Source organism: Ascidiella aspersa, chromosome 7, assembly GCF_963924565.1.
Source record: "Ascidiella aspersa chromosome 7, kaAscAspe10.2, whole genome shotgun sequence".
NCBI classification, from domain to species: domain Eukaryota; kingdom Metazoa; phylum Chordata; class Ascidiacea; order Phlebobranchia; family Ascidiidae; genus Ascidiella; species Ascidiella aspersa.
In genome coordinates, this window is record NC_139453.1 from 18773260 (window position 1) to 18792411 (window position 19152).

Sequence of the window (19152 nt, forward strand, 5' to 3'; positions counted from 1 at the left end):
TTTTTCTTGTCATGCAATACAGGCACTTGGTGAATATCAACGCATGAGAGGTATATTTCCTATTCGTGGTAGAGGAAGTTACGATCCATTCTTCCGAGGTGGGAGAGGTTTTCGTGGTTATCCAAATTCAAGAGGTCGTGGAAGACAGAGAGGAAACTTTCGAGGAAGAGGTTGGGGCATGGGAGCAGGTTGGTGTTATTTTGAAGATGGAACAGTACTCCTGTGGCAAAGGATATTTGTAACTCTTTAATTCAATTCTCAAAAAAAAGTGTAAACTGAAATGAGCTGTTTACCTGTAATCACAGACATGGCAGGGTATGTTGACCCCGCCACAGGGATGGTCACAGGAATGATGAGAGGTCGTGGAGTTTGGCGTGGTAATGCATGGTTTCCTGGACCTCCAGGTTGGGGAAGAGGATTCAATAATGGCGAAGAAGGTGGAATTGGAATTTATGTAGAAGATGATAGTGATGATGGCAAAAAGTCGCGACGTTCCGATTCTTCAAGGTAAGTTTTTTTTGTATTCCTATTCAAAGTTGTTCTTAAAGGAAGAAATAACATCAACATTACATTATATTGCTAAAACTGACTTTTCAAAGGCTAACCAGTAAAAACACAGAATAAATGATTAGCACATGTGCAAACTAATTATTAAGTATTAACAAGTAAAACTCATAATTAAAATCATGAGGAAAAACAGGATCAGATGTTTTGTTTAGAAGGAAAATATATTTCGCTAAGTGGCATCGTCAGTTACTTAAGTTAACTATGAGTTTTACTTGTTAATATACGTGTCAGCGGAGCAGTGATCGACTGGCTAATACCTGGCGCCGATGGTTTTGGATTCTATAAAGATACACCCTAATTATTAAGTATAGTTTTTATAACCACTTTTAGATATTAGAACAGCTTTAGGCTGAAAAGCTGGACAAACCTATATATTTTCTTTAGTTCTTGTTTTCATGTTTGACAAACACCTTTTTATAAGGTTTATTAGCAGAATTAAATTTGCTAAAAATTTACTGATACTAGTTTATTGTAGGAAATCTTATTTTTTTCTTGCTGTATTAATTAGGCTTTTCTACAATAGGATGGACCAGTGGTATTCCAATCTTTTTACCCTAAAGGCCCTCCTTTCAGGTTTTTAAACACTTATCTGTCACAGCTAATGTTCCTCGCTGTTCGCTGTTCACTGTCATAAATAGGAAAAGAAATAATCAGAAACAGCCAAAAAAATCTAGCAAAAGTAAACTTTTATATGCAAAGCAAACATGTGCATCGTCAAAACTTTTGCCTGGGGCCGGCTGCAAAACCGCTTAGTGTGCAATTGTTAACTTCAGAAAAAAAAGTAAACCAAGATATTGAAATATAGGTGATTGATTTTGGTAGAAGCATGTCTCAATTATCAGCGCAGTTTCCTAAGCTCCATGTACAGGACTCCGCTAAATTACAAGCCTGTCCTTTGTCACCTGGAATACCGAACGAAGACGTTTTTCCTGGGTGTTATTATGTCATCATTAGCGCCACATCTACATTGAGCTGTATGCCAAGTCAGCTAAAATACGATCTGCATCAATTACACACCAAGCATGTGGTCTTAGAATATGCTTATATCATTTCGTAAAACTGGTGACATTGAAACGTGGACGAGAGTTACAGTTAGATAAAAAAGATGCTGTTGTTACACCAACATGGGATATTAGCGCAGACAGCATACAGCTGAAATATTAAATGCACCTAACTCACTGTTGTTTCTGGCAAGAAAAAAATCTTTGGTTTGCACTGTTAAATGTCAAATTGACACTTGCTAAACAGCCAACCTGAACAAAGAATGAAAGGCGAAAGAGAAAAAAATTCTGTGTTTTTTATGGTTGACCCTTGCAAATAAGAGACAAAAATCGTCATTTCGCATTGTTTTTTTTTTCGAGACTTATGACCCAATTACATTAAAAAACATTTCCACTTTAGACAAGTGAGTTAAACCATAACAAAACACAATAATATCACTTAAAAAGGAGGATCTGAACCCTATATACGCTTTGCACATGCTATCTTGCTAAAAACTTTTTTGTTCAGTTTAGGCATTAAAAAAACCCTTTTTGCATAATGTAACATCATTTTATCTGTTAATTGTTTTATGTCTTTACTTTTGATTTTAGCCTATTATATTTCTTTTCTTAACAGATCTTATTCATCTTCATATTCATCAAGATCTCGTTCAAGGCGAAGAAGAAGACATAGGCATAGATCAAGTAGTGATTCCTACTCCTCTTACAGTCGCTCTTACTCTCGATCCTACACAAGATCTTATTCAACAAGTAGGTCCTATTCAAGGTCATACTCTCGTTCAAGGTCTTACTCTGATAGCCGCTCTCGTTCAAGGTCTTGGTCATCATCAAGTCGCTCTCGGTCTAGGTTTGTAAATAAGTACTAACTTATTGATAATCAATAGCTCCTTTAATTGTTTTACTTTATGTTTTAACAGAAAAGCAAGTTTAAGTCCAAGCCATGGTGATAAGTAAGTAATTTTTTTTACGAATTTTAAATAATTTATCGGTTATTCAAACTAAACATAATGAAAGGCATAGCTTAGCTATGCATAAGCAAATTCTAATGAAGAATATCTGTGATATTTTTGAAGAATAATAGTGTCATATAATGAATTATTCTATATTTACTTTAATGGCCGGCGTTTATATATAATTTGTCGCAGATAAACAAATTAAGACAACGCGATAAAAATAAAAAAATAAATTTTCTTTTCTCACATTGAGCGGTTTGCGCTCGCATTGATGAGCGGGCGTGTGCAAAATCTCACCCCTTATGTGGTTTACAGATGCCCACCAACAGTTTGTCAAGTGTAAATTTGCCCAATCAATGGTTGGGATTTTGCACTTGCATGCCAATGAGAGTGCAATTCGCTCTGAGCGAGTGCCGACTGGCACCCACTCGCCTCCCAATATTTTGTTAAATGCCTTTCGATGAACTCTTGCTCAACTACAACAAAAAATTTACCAAACATATCGCAATTGGCAAAAAGTCTTATGTATTCAACATTTCAATAAACAGTTAAAACGGTCTTGTGGTATAGGAAATAGTTATTTTGCTTAGCATCTGATCTGTTTAATAATACTTCTCAGAAGAGATTTAGCGCTGTGAAAATTATATAACCAAAGCTCACTAATTAATAATGGTTTATAAAGACTGATTAAAGTGCATATAAACCTACCAGCATGTTATAGGCTGCAACATGCCAAAAACACACTCTCTGCCATTATTACATACATATTGTTGGTAAAATCACTTTATGTATCAATTTTTTTTTTTTAAATGAGAGTATAAATTGCATGATACCTGTAGTAATAGGGGACAATTTTTTTTTAGCAAACTACCTATTGACTCGTGAAGAACGATTTAAAAGTTGCCGTTTAAATTGTTTTTGGTATTATGTTAGCATTAACTGTTAAGGAAAAAATCAAAACTTTAAAACTTTGTCCTGGCCAGTTGTAATTACTGTAATCTATAAATCTGATCCAAGGATTGGTTAATAGCTATTGATTATTATAATTTAAAGTACTGTTAATTTAGTTAATATTTTTACTTGTGGGCCTAAGGATTTCCAAAAAAGGTAGGTAGTTTTGGACATATAACTACATTCCATTTTTTTATTTGCAAAAAAACACACGCTGATTTGTAGACGCTCGCCCGACTGATGAGTGTAAATTTTACTTCAGGCCAACCCTGCAGCCAAAAACTTTGCAGTTGGTGCGTCACATGGTATTAAGTCAGTCATTTTGTTCAAATGGTGTCAAAACGGAATACACATTATTTTATTTCTATTGATTCCTTAAATAAATACTTGGAAGATACTTCCAGGGCCATACAAGACATGTGCACAACATAAACAACCAAATTCCTGAATTCACTGCTTAATTTCATATACCTTCAATATGTTTAGGTTTTCTGACATTTATTCTCTTGGTGCAAATCAGAATTCCACTACAAAGGAAGAAGAAGTTCCTTGGTGGGCAGAATTTGATAAAACATATGAAAATCAAAAAAAAGCTATGGCAAAGGTAAACGCTGAAAGCAAAAACGAACTAAATTGTTAGTAATAATTTAAAAGGTAAATCTATCGAATATGTTTAGGGTGAAGCAGTTTCAATAAATATAAAGAACAAGGAAGATTCAAGTGAAGGTAACTATCATTTTTTTATGGGATTACCATTAATTGAAAATTGTAATTTGTTGAAAGGCCGTCAAAATACATTAAAATCTTTATAATACCAATAATTTAATAGTTTGTCATACTCCAAGTTTTGCTGCATCTGTTATTTATTTGTTTTACTTTTTTATATATGTTTAAAGATAAAATAAAGCAACGTGAGTGAATCATTTTTGCGTTGCTATACACAATTTAAATCTGCCATTTTTTTTTAAATAGTTTTGTGTTTTGGTGATTTTTTTGTTTTTTTAACAGACCTGTGTTTTAAGTCAAGAAATCATTAGCTTAAATACTCAGATATTCCATTTTAATTTTAACAGCAGAAGTTGGTTCAATGTTATTTTAAAGACAGTAATAAATGTGCTTAATCACTTTCTGTTCTCTACTAAATTTCCTTATAATGTCCTCTTATAATGTGACCCAGATCGCTTTTTTCAACCAAAAACTGATTATTTGGCTTAATAAAAAAAACCTACAAACTATTGCTGTGTAGTTACACTAAAATGTGTTATTTTGTTTTGATAATAGCCTCAGGATCCCTTGATACAGTTGTTGATATTGTTCGCTGTGTGCTTCATATGGTAGACACAACATCTCATAATCTTGAGTCTCCAGAAAATGCTGCTAAATATTGTGTTGAGAATCTCATTACCAAAGTAAGTGTGCAGCCGATGAAATATTTAATATTTTGGCTTGCTCTAATTGTACAACATTAGAGACAGACCCCTAAAGTGAATTTCAAATTAAGTCGCAAACCAATAGGCAAGAGGTTAAATCTATGGCCATTTTTAAGAAAAGTTTGCTTTAACACTGGTAATTGTTTAATAATAATTTTGTTGTTTTGACATATATTTTATAAAAATGCAGCGACAGTGCATTTATTAATTATATTCTAAAAAGCACAATCAAAATTTTTTTTACCTGTTACAATGTATGGTTAACATTTGTATTATATACAAAAACATTTGTATTTTATACAATATCTATTTGTGACATTGCATTTATTAATTATACCCTCAAAAGCACAAGCAAAATGTTTTTTACCTGTATCAATATATGGTTCATCAAAGTTTAGTTGAACTAATTTAGTAGGTTACATAATGTATGGAGCTAAAATTATTAGCCGTTTTTTGGCATAATGGATAATTTGAGCAAAACATTAAGATGCTTTTAGACAAATTGTACGACAATCTTATGTAATTTTTTTACACAAAAGCCCAAAGAATTGATCTTGTTTCCTAAAGTATTTAACAAAAAGGCAACTATTTAGACCACTACTAATACAAACACTAAAGATTAAAAAAATGTGATTTCTCACATAAATTCTTAATTCATCTTGAAACCTGAAAGTTTGCCATGGTTAAGAACTTTTTGCCCCCTCCCCCAACCTAAGATTTAAACACATTTTCAGATTGTGTATTGTATTGTAAGTATGTTTTTTCAGACCTTGTACACAGGGGCGTATCCAGAAATTCAAAAAGGGGGGGGGGGTTACGTATTTTCAACTTAGGGAATTCCCCGTTGTTTTTTCGTCTGACGTTAATGACGTCATAAAATAGTGACGGATAGGACGTCACAAAATAGCGATGGTAATGACGTCATAAACAAGAAAAAAAATCATCCGAAACGAACATTTAGACGGAAAGCGAACACGTGCGTTATCGACAATAAAAAAAAACTAAACCAAGACCGTGAAATATGTGTGATTGATTTTGGTAGATCCATGTACGGGACTAGGCTAAATTACAAGCACGTCTTTCGCCACCTGCAATACTAAACGGAGATCGTTTTTCCGATTAGCGCGACATATAAAACTATTTCGAAAAAACGGTCTAACTTTAATAGTTAGTTAATTTAGTTCAGCGTTTGATAAGCGTTTTAAGATTGGGCGCAACTGGCGAGCGAAGCGAGCGCGTTTTTTTTTTTTGGTATAACGGCGTTTCTTTCAAATTTCTTGCAAGTTTTTATTACATTGCCGAAAATGAAAAATGTTAAAAAATATATGTCAAATATTTTTGAATACGTTTTCGGTTTGTCCGCGACGCAATTGGCAGCTTTCCACGGCGCAACGGTAAAGAAGCGCTGATCTAGTTCAAAATGCAGCATCAAAACTTTAACAAATGGGACGTTGTAAGATCAAAAATTTTCGCACTTGCGTAGTTAAAATAGTCAAAAAGTATTTGAAATAAACTCGTGTATAGTTTGTCAAAGAGGCGATGGGCCCGATACAGGAGGTTGCCGACCCCAGTCTTACACCTACATCTGATATTAACGCAGATAACAAGCAGCGAGAAACATCAGCACTGTGTAACTCGACGTTTTCAGAGAGAAAAAAGCGGAAACCGCTTGATTTATATTATTAATTGTCGAACACACACTTGCTGATTAGCCAACCCGAACGAATAAGGAAAGGTGCAAGAGAAAAACTATCTAGCGTTTACGGTCGACCAAACAAAAGACGAAAAACGGCGTTTTGCTTTTGCTTTTGGTTTCGCATTAGCTCAAGACGCGTGACCCAATTACATTTAAAAACACGCAGCTTCGGACGGTGAGTAAAACTCCGACAAAAAACGATAATGTCACTTACAAAAAGGGGGGGGGGGGTCCGAACCCCCAAACCCCCCCCCCTGGATACGCCACTGCTTGTACATCAAATAGTGATTTTAGATTTGTTGTTATTATTTATTTTTTTTGCTTACCATTCTTTCTTTGCTTAGGTCTGTGTCAATGAAAGCAAGACTTCTTTGGTATGTAATTCAAACTAATTAAAATAGATTGTTTTGTTGCAACTACAAATAGTTTACCTTATAATGCTACAATAATGTTCATATTAAATAAATCTAAATATAGACACTTCTTCATGTGGGTTTGTGGGGCATTTTTGATATCCAGGATTTCAAAAAAATATGGCAAAGGTTGATGGTACTCCTTTAATAGGTCAATAATAATATATCTTTATAACTAGTTTAAAAAGTTATATATTCTATCTAAGTTAAGTTATATATGTTGTAAAGGTATTTTGTTATCTGTTGTAAAGTTATTTTTGCAAGTATTTGGGATTTTGTTGGAACTGCTATGGTGTAGTAATATGTTGCACTTCTTCAGCAGAGATTCAATGTAAGGTATCATACTGTATTCATAAGGTATGAGCACTATAATCTGGTAGAACACAGCAGGAACATATTTAACTGAAAACACTCCAGGCCAAGTCTGCTCCGCTAAGCAATTCAATATGGCCTGTGGCTCATATTTCTCAAAATTCCTAAAAAAATTTCACCTAGATTTAATAGCCTGAACTGATCTTACTGTGCTGAAAATGCAAGTAGAAGCACCAGCTAAAAATCTCTTCCTATTAGTTTGCGAATAACCAAGAAAAATGCCTTGAATTTCCACAGGAAAATCATGATATACATGAATGTTTGAATACACTTCTAGAAAAGGTTTCATTGAACTATGAGGTTGAATCACTTGCTTCTCAAGATATTTACAAAACTGTTCCTGTGCAATCAACGGCGAAAACCAGGGAGTTAGTACTTCGTTCTTTTTAAAAGAAAGACCAATATATATATCTGTTGAATTGAAAAATAGTGACTTGTTGGTTTTGGTTAATGTTGTTTAGTATTATTTTAAAAGACTAGCCCTTTGTAGCTACATTTTTAAAATGTATAAAGAGACTTTATTATTCTGGACTTTGAAACTGAATCCCTGGTTCTAATACAAAGCTCATGGCAGTTTACCCCTTTGATTTGCAAACCTGGCTGTCCAACTCGGACACAAAATATTGGGAAAATTGTGCTAATCAATGTAGCAATGAAATCCTGTAAACAAGATTTGTTAAGAGAAAGCAAAAATAAACAGGGTCCTGCATTTGCATATATTAGTTTTAAAAATAACTAACTTTAACATAGATAAACTTAACCTACATATCTATTTTACATAGACTTTCAGAGTGGTATGGAAAAGCCACACTGATGTCACAAAAGATGAGCATAGATGCTAATCAAGCTAAAACCATGCAAAACCTTAGAGCGAAAGACCAAAGTGTAAACAAGAATCAGTATCACAGAACTGGAAGGTAATTTTTTTATGCCTTATTTACTCATCTCTGTTAACAACTTTCCTAGCTCAGTGGTTCTTAAACTGGTGGTACAATGTGCTTATAAAAATATCTGATTTAGCAAATTACTGCGTTATCTTTTGTTTATTTAACGTTTCTCAACTGCAGATATTTTTTCTCCGGCTTCGCTATTGTTACCAACATTGGTCTATGCTAATAACCAACTTTTTTTAATTCAGTTCTACAAAATGTACACTGTTAGGCATTTTTTTTTATTGGGTTACTTTTTATATATGTGTTTATTTTATATTAAAATCCGACAAGGACTACTAAAAGAAAAGGCTGGCTATTGCTTTGGCAATGGGTTCCGTATGTCATTGCTTAAGTCCAGTTTTTAAAAGTACCATGAAATTAAAAAATTGGAAAATCAATGTAAAAATCAACTTTTTTGTACCGCTATCAAAGTTACAATTAACATGGTAAAATAAATGTCTTATGTTGATGCCTTTAATGGCTTAAATAATGTACTAATTTAAGCCTTATTTTTTGAAAATGTTTGATGTCATTTTGGAACACAATAAGCAGTTTTTTTTAGTAATTTAAAAAAATGTTAAAGCCATTATATTCGATAAAATCGACATTTTGCTGTTCACACACGTTTCGGCAATACTTCATGCCATCATCAGTGTAAAAACACAAGTGAAGATAAAAACGCTAAAACATGCACAAAAGAAAAAATGACAAAATATAACAGGAATATAAGGCAATGTATAGGTCAGTAAGTAGCACTAAATGTTAAAAAGTTACAAAGGTGGTATTAATGTTAGGCTATGGTCTGGAATGTTGTGAATCATCAAGAGATTCCAGTAAATATATACGGTATCTGTAATGCCGTGAACCCAATATTTCTGGTTGGCTAAAATTAACCTTATGGATGAGATTGGCGAGCAGATCAGCACAAACCTCCGAAGTTTGGCGACGACTGATGTTTTCTTATACTCGTCTTAGGGTTACGTTGCGTTTGGCCGATATAGGTCTGGTTGCAGCTGTATCACACTCGGTACACCACGTTGGTTTTGTGTAGTAGCGATGGTGGATCTTTTAAGGAAACCTAGAGACCAGCTTTGTAGTTTCATAAACAAACCTTAACTTAGCTTTGTCTTTTGTGCTTCGTTGTATAAAACGTTGGAGTTTTTTCGTCTTATGTGATGCAAAAAAGGTCCTACAAACAGACCTTGTATTTTTACACTGTTGATGGCATGAGGTATTACCGAAACGTTTGTAACAGCAAAGTGTTGATTTTATCAAGATTAATGACTTTAATATTTTTATTGAAGTTTTATGTCATATAAGTTAATCCTGTCATACTTTGACACAAAGAAAGATTTTCTTACATATATACAACATAACAAGCCTATTATTTTAGCTTTTTGGCCAAAGTAAAGGGCATAGAAAAAACACTTTTGACTGCCAAACCATGCTACAGCTTTTAAACAAGCTCAGAATAAAATAAGTGACTTTCAGACATTTTTTATGCTATAAATCAGGGGTGTCCAACAAGCGGCACGCATGCCAAATGTGGCACGCGACCTAATAAAAAATGGCATGCAAGCCCTCCTAAAATAGGCTACTTAATTTGTTATTCACCCAATTGTCAAAAAATGCTTTATTTTTTACAGTAAATTGCTAATTTTTTATACAGTAAAATACTTCTAATACTATAACAATATATTGTAGTGGAGGCTAGCATTTACATAACTATAAAGTTTGGTGTGAGGGACAAGAAGCAAAATTCAGCTCACCGACTGAGAGTTAGCTGCAGTAATACGCACTGCTATACGTCTTTATTATTTTTAAAAATGCGCTTTTATTATTAGAAACAATTAGTTACTAAACTTTGGCGGGAAGAAGTTAAAGGATAAAAATTGGCATGCCGGCATGATTGAGTTGGACACCCCTGCTATAAATACTCTATTTAGCCTCAACTCCATTTTTTTACTATAATAATAAGAGTTGTCTGACCATGCCCTATTTATTTATTTTGTCACGTTTTATCATCCAGTATATACTTAATGTCTTTACATTGAAGAAAAAAGAAAAGGTATTCACGAAGTAGATCAAGCTCTGCCTCTTCAAACACTGACCGAAAGAAACCTGTTGTCAATCTAACATCCGAGCAACAACAAAGTTTGCAACAAGCTCAGCAAATGTTAATAGTGCAACAAAAACAATTGCAGGCTGCTGGAATTTTGCCAGCCAGGTAATTTTAAAATTTAAATTAGTACCTAATTTTTTTTGTTTTTATTTAGTACAAAGGGTAGTCAAATTTATTAATCAGAAAGTCGGAAAACTAAGCAAACAGCCAGCCATAAAAATAAAAAGGCAAAAGCAGCTCATGGATTTAAATATTGTTTTATCAATACAGTTTATCATGGTTACACCAACATATCTGCTTATTTTATATTAAAGCGTGCTATGAAATATATTTACTTACATTTTCAGTACTTTAGTTTTAAATATATTTTAAGTAGTTTTAAAACAGGCCCAAAGCCAACAGCACTTACTGTTAATAGAGAATACCTTTTAACCAGACCAGAGTAAAATACATTTACCTAGCATTTTTTATTTTAATTGTTTTACAATGCAGAGTACAAGTTTTTGTAAAACCACAAAAACAAAAACATATTACATACAAAAAATGTATGATGTGATTTTTAGAACAAAATATAATGTTTATACCAATTTATTCACTTTAAGGCTTATAGTCAATTGTTGTTTTTAAAATTCCGCAATGACTGTTTTTTATTGAAAACGCCATATCAACAACAGATTGAATTGCCGTAATCATCATTAGCATGTACTTCAGCTAAATTACACAAGACGCAAGTCTAACAATTGCTAAGCAGCTACAACAAAGTTAATCTGTTTTTAGTGATTCCCGATCGATATATGTAGGGGGTTTGCGTTACATAAAAAAATTGTCACATGATTAGCCAAGTATTTTGGTATTTTAATTTCAAACACAACACAGTCAACACATCCTATTGCAGTTTGGGTACATATAAAATTGTCACAATGTTTTTGAAATCATAGGCTATAACATTTGGTTTAAGCAAACTAACACAAGAATGGTACAACACATATTAGTGATTAAATGGCCACAGCCTAATGCCTTTTATTAACGTTACAGTATGCGAGTGCTTGTCTTCCCTGTTTATTATAACTAGGGCGATTAATTATTTTTTGATCTAAAAAATTAAAATGTTGACAAATTTTGACCTAGCAATATATGTTTTGATAAAATTTTTACCAATTACAAATACAATAATTTAAACAACATATTAGTACTGCATTCGTGTCTTGCCGTTGTCAACCACACTTTTTTGATGTTTTTTTCTGACTACCTGTTGAACGCGAAACCGTTTATTTTTCCGAAATAATGCAAATCATGAAATGACTTAGTCGAACAACTATAAAAATGCCAAAGAAAAACAAAACGCTGGTTATTGTGAAACTGTATACAGTTGAAATGCAACCTAAAAATAATTGCAGAAAATTAACAAAAATCTCGTTATCATAATTGGAAATAGGATACATTTGTCAAAATCGGAAATACAAAACTATATTATGCAAATTTAAACGAAGTTCGAGCAGAACCTGGATGGTTAATTCTGCCAGCTTGAATATACCGTATATTGCTCTAATTAAGATTTAATCTAATTAAAATGTCTGTGAATATAACTCACACCTAACCTTTTTAGATAAAATTTAAACTTAACAATATTTCAAAAAGCTGACTACAGTGTTTTTAATTTTGTAAATTATTTATGTACATTTTTAATCGATTTTGACATAACATGTAAATTTTGACAAAATCTTTTGACAAAAGACTTTTTTTTGACAAGTAAAAAAATAATCGCCCTAACAATGACATAAATTCAGGCTGGTTATTTAATCAAACTATTTTAGACATAACACAGAACATTGCTTTTTAGAATATTAATCTGCACACCTATTGTGGGAAGCATTTAGTTAACCCATATCAGACACAATCAGCGGCAAACAGTCTAAAGCAGGGGTTCTTAAACTGGGGTCCATGGACCCCTTGGGGGTCCGTGAACTAGTTTTAGGGGGTCCATGAAGGCCTAATTAAAGAACTAGTGTATACTTGTTATTAATTTTTAAAAGAAAACACATTAATAAAAAATTAAATGGTTTTGCACTGAATGTTTAGTTAGACTCCATTTAACTTTCACATTTCTCGGACCGAAATAACAGAATCATGAAGTCTATATTTGTATTGTGACGTCAATTTATGACGTCTTTTTGGAGCATTTCTTGTCTACCGGGGTCCATGCAAATCAAAAAAAAATTTTAGGGGGCCGCGGTAAAAAAAGTTTAAGAACCCCTGGTCTAAAGGATGATTAGCGCCTTTGCTGGTCTGCAATGTAGGCTACTTGTTTTCCTATCACTGTGAAAGGCAAAAGATTATTTAAATTTTACAGGCAGAGTTCAATCATAACAGGCAGAGTTCAATAATAAATAAAAATTATATGCCCTTTGAAAAAAATATTTACACTTTATTAAGCCCTCTGACAAGGATGTTATGCTGTCTGTAAAATTGCTATTAGGTTTCATTTTGACAATCATTGGCTATGAATCGCTGCTAGCAAATTAACCGGTACATCTTATAACTTTATATGTAATAGTAATGAAGATTCTTACACTATTTAACCCTGTAATATTCAGGTAGATTTTGCAAATCATTGTGCTAATTGCAATTGCAATTGATTTACGGCACCGGTACGACCCCATTTGGTTAGAATTAAACTGGTAAATACTTATCTGACTATGTAAAAGTATTCAGTTGTTGCAAGTCCAACCTTAAGTTTGCTTGGTTAAAGCCCACCAAACTTGCTTTGGTAAAAGCATATAACTCACACTTAAAATTTAACTTTACATTTTGATATTTATCAATAGATGTAAATCGCTTTTGTGGTGTAAATGAAGTTATAAATTGACCTTTTGACAACAGATACCACCTGACCTCATCAGTGTAAATGATTAAAACGAAGGCATAGTAGATAAACAATAAGTCTAGACGTTTCTAAACTATACAATAAGCTGTGACATGTCTGAGTAATCTGGTGCAAAACTGCGCTGTCAATCAATATGCTGTTTATCAGCCGTGGTTTTGGCTACAGCAGCATCGCAATATTCATAACCAGCTAATCCTTTTTGTTTATTTAGTTATAATATTGGTTAATCAGGAATCAGGAATGATCAATAAACTGTCTTTTGTAATAAATGCAGTTCTCGGTATAAGATTTTGCAATCCCTCTAAATTTTGTGTCGAACAAATGTTTAGTTTCTCCTTCAAGGTATTTTAGGTATTTGTTTATAGTGTTTTAACTACATATTTTATTTAGTTTTATCATTCCTGAATCTGTGCTTGGTGGAACAACTGTTGATGCAGCAAGTACTAAGTGGGACAAAGATATGGTAAATAAACACAAAAATAATTAAACCAATTTTTTACACAATATCAGTTCTTTTTGTTTTAATATGGAATGAACAGTAATTAAAACGTTTAGTTTTACAGTGTATGAATTGCCATGTCAATATATATTTGTTTTGGCAGGAGGCGTTGATGAAACACAAAACTAAAGATGACCTTACCCGCAAAGTTTTGCAGCGTATGAAGGGAAAGAAAAATACCAATGACGAAGAATTATCTCCCACATTTTTTGGAAGAAATTCAGCGGTTAGCTTTGGTTCTATGGATTACAATAAAAAACCTCTTTTGTCTGATCGCAATAATTTTTTCAGGTTGATGCAACTGGTCCTGAGAAGATATTTTCTGGATCTGGAAATTTAAAGAGTCGAAAAATTGCTATTTCTATAGATGGAAGCAAAATCTTACCAAAGAGTGAAGAGCAGTCACCATCACACACGGGTAAGAATTTTTTTATCCATCTTGTTTTTTCATTGCGGTTAAGTATTTATGTTTTGATAGATGAAAATGATGGAACTGCACTACAGCAAAGGTAATTACATTTGTGCTTAACTGAATGATTAATTTTACCATGATTTTTGTTTGTTGCTCAATTTCAATTTTATTTAACAAAGGGGAAAAGCTCAAGAGCACAGAGGAAAGTTGGAAGTTTGGTCAGATGAGCAAAAGATTTTAAAAGAAGAAGTAAAACGAAAAATGAGGGAGGAAATTGAAAGAGCGGAAAGGGCTAAAAAAGAAAAAATGAAGGAAGAATTGCTTGAACAAGAGCGGCAACAGGAAATCATGAGAATTCGTGAAGAAGTGGGATACAGTGTCATACTTTTCTATGTTCTCTTTTTTATTCTGTTGATTTTTAGGTAAGAGAACAAATAAAAAAAGAAATTCAAGAAGAAATAGCAAAACAAAGAAAAGAAGTCCTCACAGATCCGGAGCTTAAAAGTCAAATTATGGAACTTGAAACATTAAAAAAAACGAAGGCTGAGTCACATGCAACCTCTGAAAAGGAATTTTCACTTTTTAAGTCTAAAGATGACTTTTTGTCACAGCAGGACAAACACAAACAGGTATCTTAGAATGACATTTTGCATAAAATGTTGTATTAATCAGCTATAAAACCTTCTAAATTATTTTTTGTAGGAAATGAATATGTGGTTGCAACAACATGGAAAAAAAGCATCTGAAATGAATGTTGATGAAATGAGAAAAATGCAAGTTATATATATGCAGCAGTTGCACCATTGGAGTCAACAACAGCAGCAGGTAAACAAAACTTTATTTCTAGTTTAATGTAAAACAATTAAAATATTTCAATTGCGTTTTTACCAATATTAAGTTAGACAGAAGTCTATGTCCATTGTTTAGTACCCTGCAGAGCTGTGGCAGTGGATTGCAAATAGGCCTAACATGTTAATCCAACCAAACATTAATAATTTAACTCTGTACCAACTGTTTTTGTAGTTATTTGACTGGGAAACTAGTGTAAAAGCATTAAGAACATTTTTTAAGCAGGCCACTCAGATATGCAACTTAATCTACAAATATTTTAACTACATCAACATTAATGTTGTAAACCAAGGGGCCTGGTAAATTATAATACTCTGTAATAAAGATCATCCGTTTAAAATTATTTCTCGATTAGGTTTTTGGTTTGGTAAGCTAAATAATTTAAGCCATATTTTGCAGTTTAATAGAGCTTTGGTTAAGTAAATCTCTTGTGAGTTAGGTAAGATACCAGGTTAGTATCCATGTCACTTCAAAACCTAATAAATATAGGTACTTTTTCCATGTTAAGCTTCCAAACACAGCAGTCTACATCTGAATATAATTAGAAAACACATTAAAACAAACAACGTAAAATCATAACAAATGTGTGCTCCATTTAAAAACAAGCCAGTTAAAAAAGTGATGATTGTGCAGTATTCAAACTATGTCAGGCATCTTGTTGGAAAAGAAGTGTCCTGCTATGTGCAACTTGTGTCTTCATCTACATGGCTTACTTGCTTCTGATTACAATAATATATTCATACAATCAGATGTGTATTAAAAAATCCCAAAATTTAACTCAGGAAAATTTCCTATTTTCTGTCTGATGTAAATGAATAAAGAATTTAAAAAATAGCGACAGGTATGACATCAAATATATAGTGACTGTAGAGACATCATGAATAGGGAAAAAAATATTTAAAAAATTCCAATTAACGCTGAGCTAAAGCAAACCTTTAGACACAAAGAAAGCATGTGCGTCGTCGACACTCTTGCCAGGTATAAGGCCACACTTCTGAAAATTCCAGTTACTTAAAAAAAATAATACAGGCTACTTGCCATGTTTAAGGGAGTTAAATCAAGCCACCAGGCAAAGTTTGTTGGCCCAACTAATAACAATACTAATCAATCTTATGGCTTGTTGATTGTTTTGCCAGTTTAAAATGATTGCCTAATCTTAATTCCTATTTAATACTGGCCATTCCTTTGAAATTGCAATCATAAAATTTGGCTTCAAGACCCAAGAGTTAATTATTGTATGAGTTTTTAGATGTTTCCAATCTTACTAAATGGCAAACTTGTTTTCTGATAATATGTTTGTTATTCGATTTTGTGCTCTTCTAAAAGTTAAGCAACTTTGGTTTTGTTGCCCATATCAACGCTGGTATACTTTCTGAACAACTGTATACTGAAATCTGCATACCCATCAAACATTTGAAGACCTAATTTTCACTTTGACCTATAAACCATAAATTACTTTAAAAACATGTTTTTGCAGTCTTATATGCAGTGGTATTGGCACCAACAAAACCATTACAAGCAACATCAGACGATTCACCAAAAAACTGAACTGTTCAACCAGCCAACTCACAGAATGCCTGTATCAACTTCGCAACATGTAAGTTATTTGTTTTCTTTGAAATACTATTTTTTCTACATTTTACCACATTCTGTTTGTGTTTAACTGTGCCGTAATTGACTAAAAGCAACCATCATCCATTTCTTAATTTTTTTTTTAATTTGATTTTTAGAAATTAGCGTCTCCATATGTTTCATTTTATATTAAAAAAGTTTGTATCTTTTACATGTGTATCTTTTACATTTACCAATGAAAGGTAAAGATTTTAAATGTTGATTTGGTGTTTTTATCCTAGCAGAATGCAATTCGCCCACCATCTAGCACACACAGAATGTATCAACCATCACATTCCCAACAAATGCGTTATCGAATCCCAGCAAGCAGCAGTACTATGGATCATTCACATTATCCAATATCTGGTTTGTAGCTTTCTGAAAACAAAGTATTCTCTCACTTTTAAAATGCTTGTGTCCTTTAATTCAGGTTCTCCTAATTAAAATTAAATTAATCAACATATAATATTGAATAAAGAAATGTTAATCACACAGTCTATTTGTCAAACTCTTTATCTGCAAATCTACTAAAAATAATGGCACTAATTCTGTTGGATATGTTGCAGCTTACATAAAATTGCTTAGTACATGGCGTTAGCAATTCCTTAGCCTGTATATTTCCATTTGTTTAATGCAGTGGTTCTCAAACATTTTCAGCCTGTAGCACAACAAAAAATATATACAACTCTGTGGCTCATTTTTACAAAACCATACAATTATACCTTAACAAACAAGGTAGTTTAGGATTGACATTGAATTAAAATTTTCCAATTCACTTGGAAAAATATCACTGGACAATATTGCCGGCATGATACAACACAAGGTTTTTCATACTTTAAGCTATCATATATTTCCAAAATAGGACAAAAGAAAGTTGTTAAACCAAAGATTTTAGACTTGAAGTCTTTGACAATGCACTAATTTGACTTAACAAATATGTTAAGAAGATTAAATTAATAATACTTGCCCACCAGAACCCAAACGCTAACCAGCACGCTACCCCAAATAATGTGCGTTGATTTGATAATTATATAAAATGCTTTTGGCCCTAATACATTAATGCAGCGTTTCTCAACCGGTGCGCCATGGAAGGTGGCAAGGTGCACCGCGAGAAAATGGGGAAAAAGTGTTACATAAATTCTGTATTATTTGTAGAATTTGCGAATAATTTTAGAATAAACTCTAGTCACTGTTTTTTTCTGTGAATAAACACTGAGCAATATGACTGGATTCGTAGCCCTTATTGAAGTCTCAATGGTTGATGTTGGCTCTTCGCTAACAAAGAAAGAGGAACTATTGCAACATATCTAGCGGGGCTCCCGCCATAAGACCGCAATTAAAACAACAGCAACTTCGGCATAAAAACAGTTCGGAGTAAGACCAAAATAGGAATGATATCTAATACTCGCGTTTAAATCAAAATAATACCTAAATTCGTCCGAATAAGGCCTAAATGACAAGAGTAAGGCCTTTGCTACCTTTTACTTAACCCCAAAACCCGCCCATAACTTCAACACAAACTCCCTTAATAATTTTAACCATAACCCAAATTCTAATTCTACCCATTACTCGCCTCACCCCAAACAGAGGCAAACAATCTTGTGCTAAAACACTATGGCACCCGAACGTCGACACCAAAACGGCCGATGCCAAGAATATGTCCTTTAATCGTCCCATGCCCTGTTTTTTACAGTTTTGGGCGTTATTTTGTTTTTTTCCGTTACATTTTGGATTTATTCTGAGTTAGATGTTGTTGTTTTGGGGGCTTATTCTGTGTTTCCATCGAACTTTAACTAACATACTGTGTGTTTTCATAATTTAGAACATGAAAGGCCTATTTCATTTAGTTTGTTTCTCTGTAAGCATGTCTTATAGAGCACACTGTATTTTATAGCAGGGCTGTGGAGTCTGGAGTCATATTTGGGACTCTACGTACCGTAATCGATTTATTTTGCTGAAATCGGACTGATGGGTCCCGAGTACGACGTGCGCAGTACCAATTTTAAAACTAATAATGCCGCCAAATACAAATTAAAAAGGCGAAATAGCATATGGTGGATATTTTCCAGCAATGTATTGTGGTTGGATGAGATATATGACACCCCTATGAGGGACATTATTGAGCAAGCATTGGCGTATGGTTGTTTCTCGACTCTTTCCCTTCTGAGCCTGCATAGCTCAGTTGGAAGAGCGATGGTCCCGGCTTGACCGGAGGTCATGAGTTCGAACCTCACTGCAGGCTAGTTGTTTTTCTAGTCTGCTCTGCTTGCATCATAGATCAACAGATTCAGTGAGTCTGCGATGGCTTTCGGTGTACTAATTATACGTAAGCCGTAGTCGTTGGTCAAAAAGCAGCTTCGAAGGGCCAGATCTCAGCTATTAACACACGTGTGAATGGTCCCTATGAGGGGATTGTTGAAAATCCACTTTTATTTAGTTACGTAAATGGGAAAAATAAAT

At 33.4% G+C, this 19152-nt stretch overlaps 1 protein-coding gene across 1 annotated transcript in view; it reads left to right on the top strand.

The window, feature by feature from the left end:
- LOC146138142 (uncharacterized) overlaps nucleotides 1-19152 on the top strand; it is a 53585-nt gene that overhangs the window by 18824 nt on the left and 15609 nt on the right. Inside the window, exons 11-30 of the mRNA XM_083394269.1 lie at nucleotides 23-188; nucleotides 306-507; nucleotides 2185-2415; nucleotides 2486-2518; nucleotides 3959-4076; nucleotides 4150-4198; nucleotides 4754-4881; nucleotides 6943-6972; nucleotides 7621-7751; nucleotides 8166-8300; nucleotides 10372-10542; nucleotides 13712-13784; nucleotides 13924-14046; nucleotides 14112-14238; nucleotides 14299-14329; nucleotides 14412-14598; nucleotides 14655-14861; nucleotides 14935-15057; nucleotides 16559-16678; nucleotides 16935-17058. Of these exons, the coding sequence (XP_083250395.1) occupies nucleotides 23-188; nucleotides 306-507; nucleotides 2185-2415; nucleotides 2486-2518; nucleotides 3959-4076; nucleotides 4150-4198; nucleotides 4754-4881; nucleotides 6943-6972; nucleotides 7621-7751; nucleotides 8166-8300; nucleotides 10372-10542; nucleotides 13712-13784; nucleotides 13924-14046; nucleotides 14112-14238; nucleotides 14299-14329; nucleotides 14412-14598; nucleotides 14655-14861; nucleotides 14935-15057; nucleotides 16559-16678; nucleotides 16935-17058 (2509 nt within the window). The remainder of the gene's footprint in view (nucleotides 1-22; nucleotides 189-305; nucleotides 508-2184; nucleotides 2416-2485; nucleotides 2519-3958; nucleotides 4077-4149; nucleotides 4199-4753; nucleotides 4882-6942; nucleotides 6973-7620; nucleotides 7752-8165; nucleotides 8301-10371; nucleotides 10543-13711; nucleotides 13785-13923; nucleotides 14047-14111; nucleotides 14239-14298; nucleotides 14330-14411; nucleotides 14599-14654; nucleotides 14862-14934; nucleotides 15058-16558; nucleotides 16679-16934; nucleotides 17059-19152) is intronic.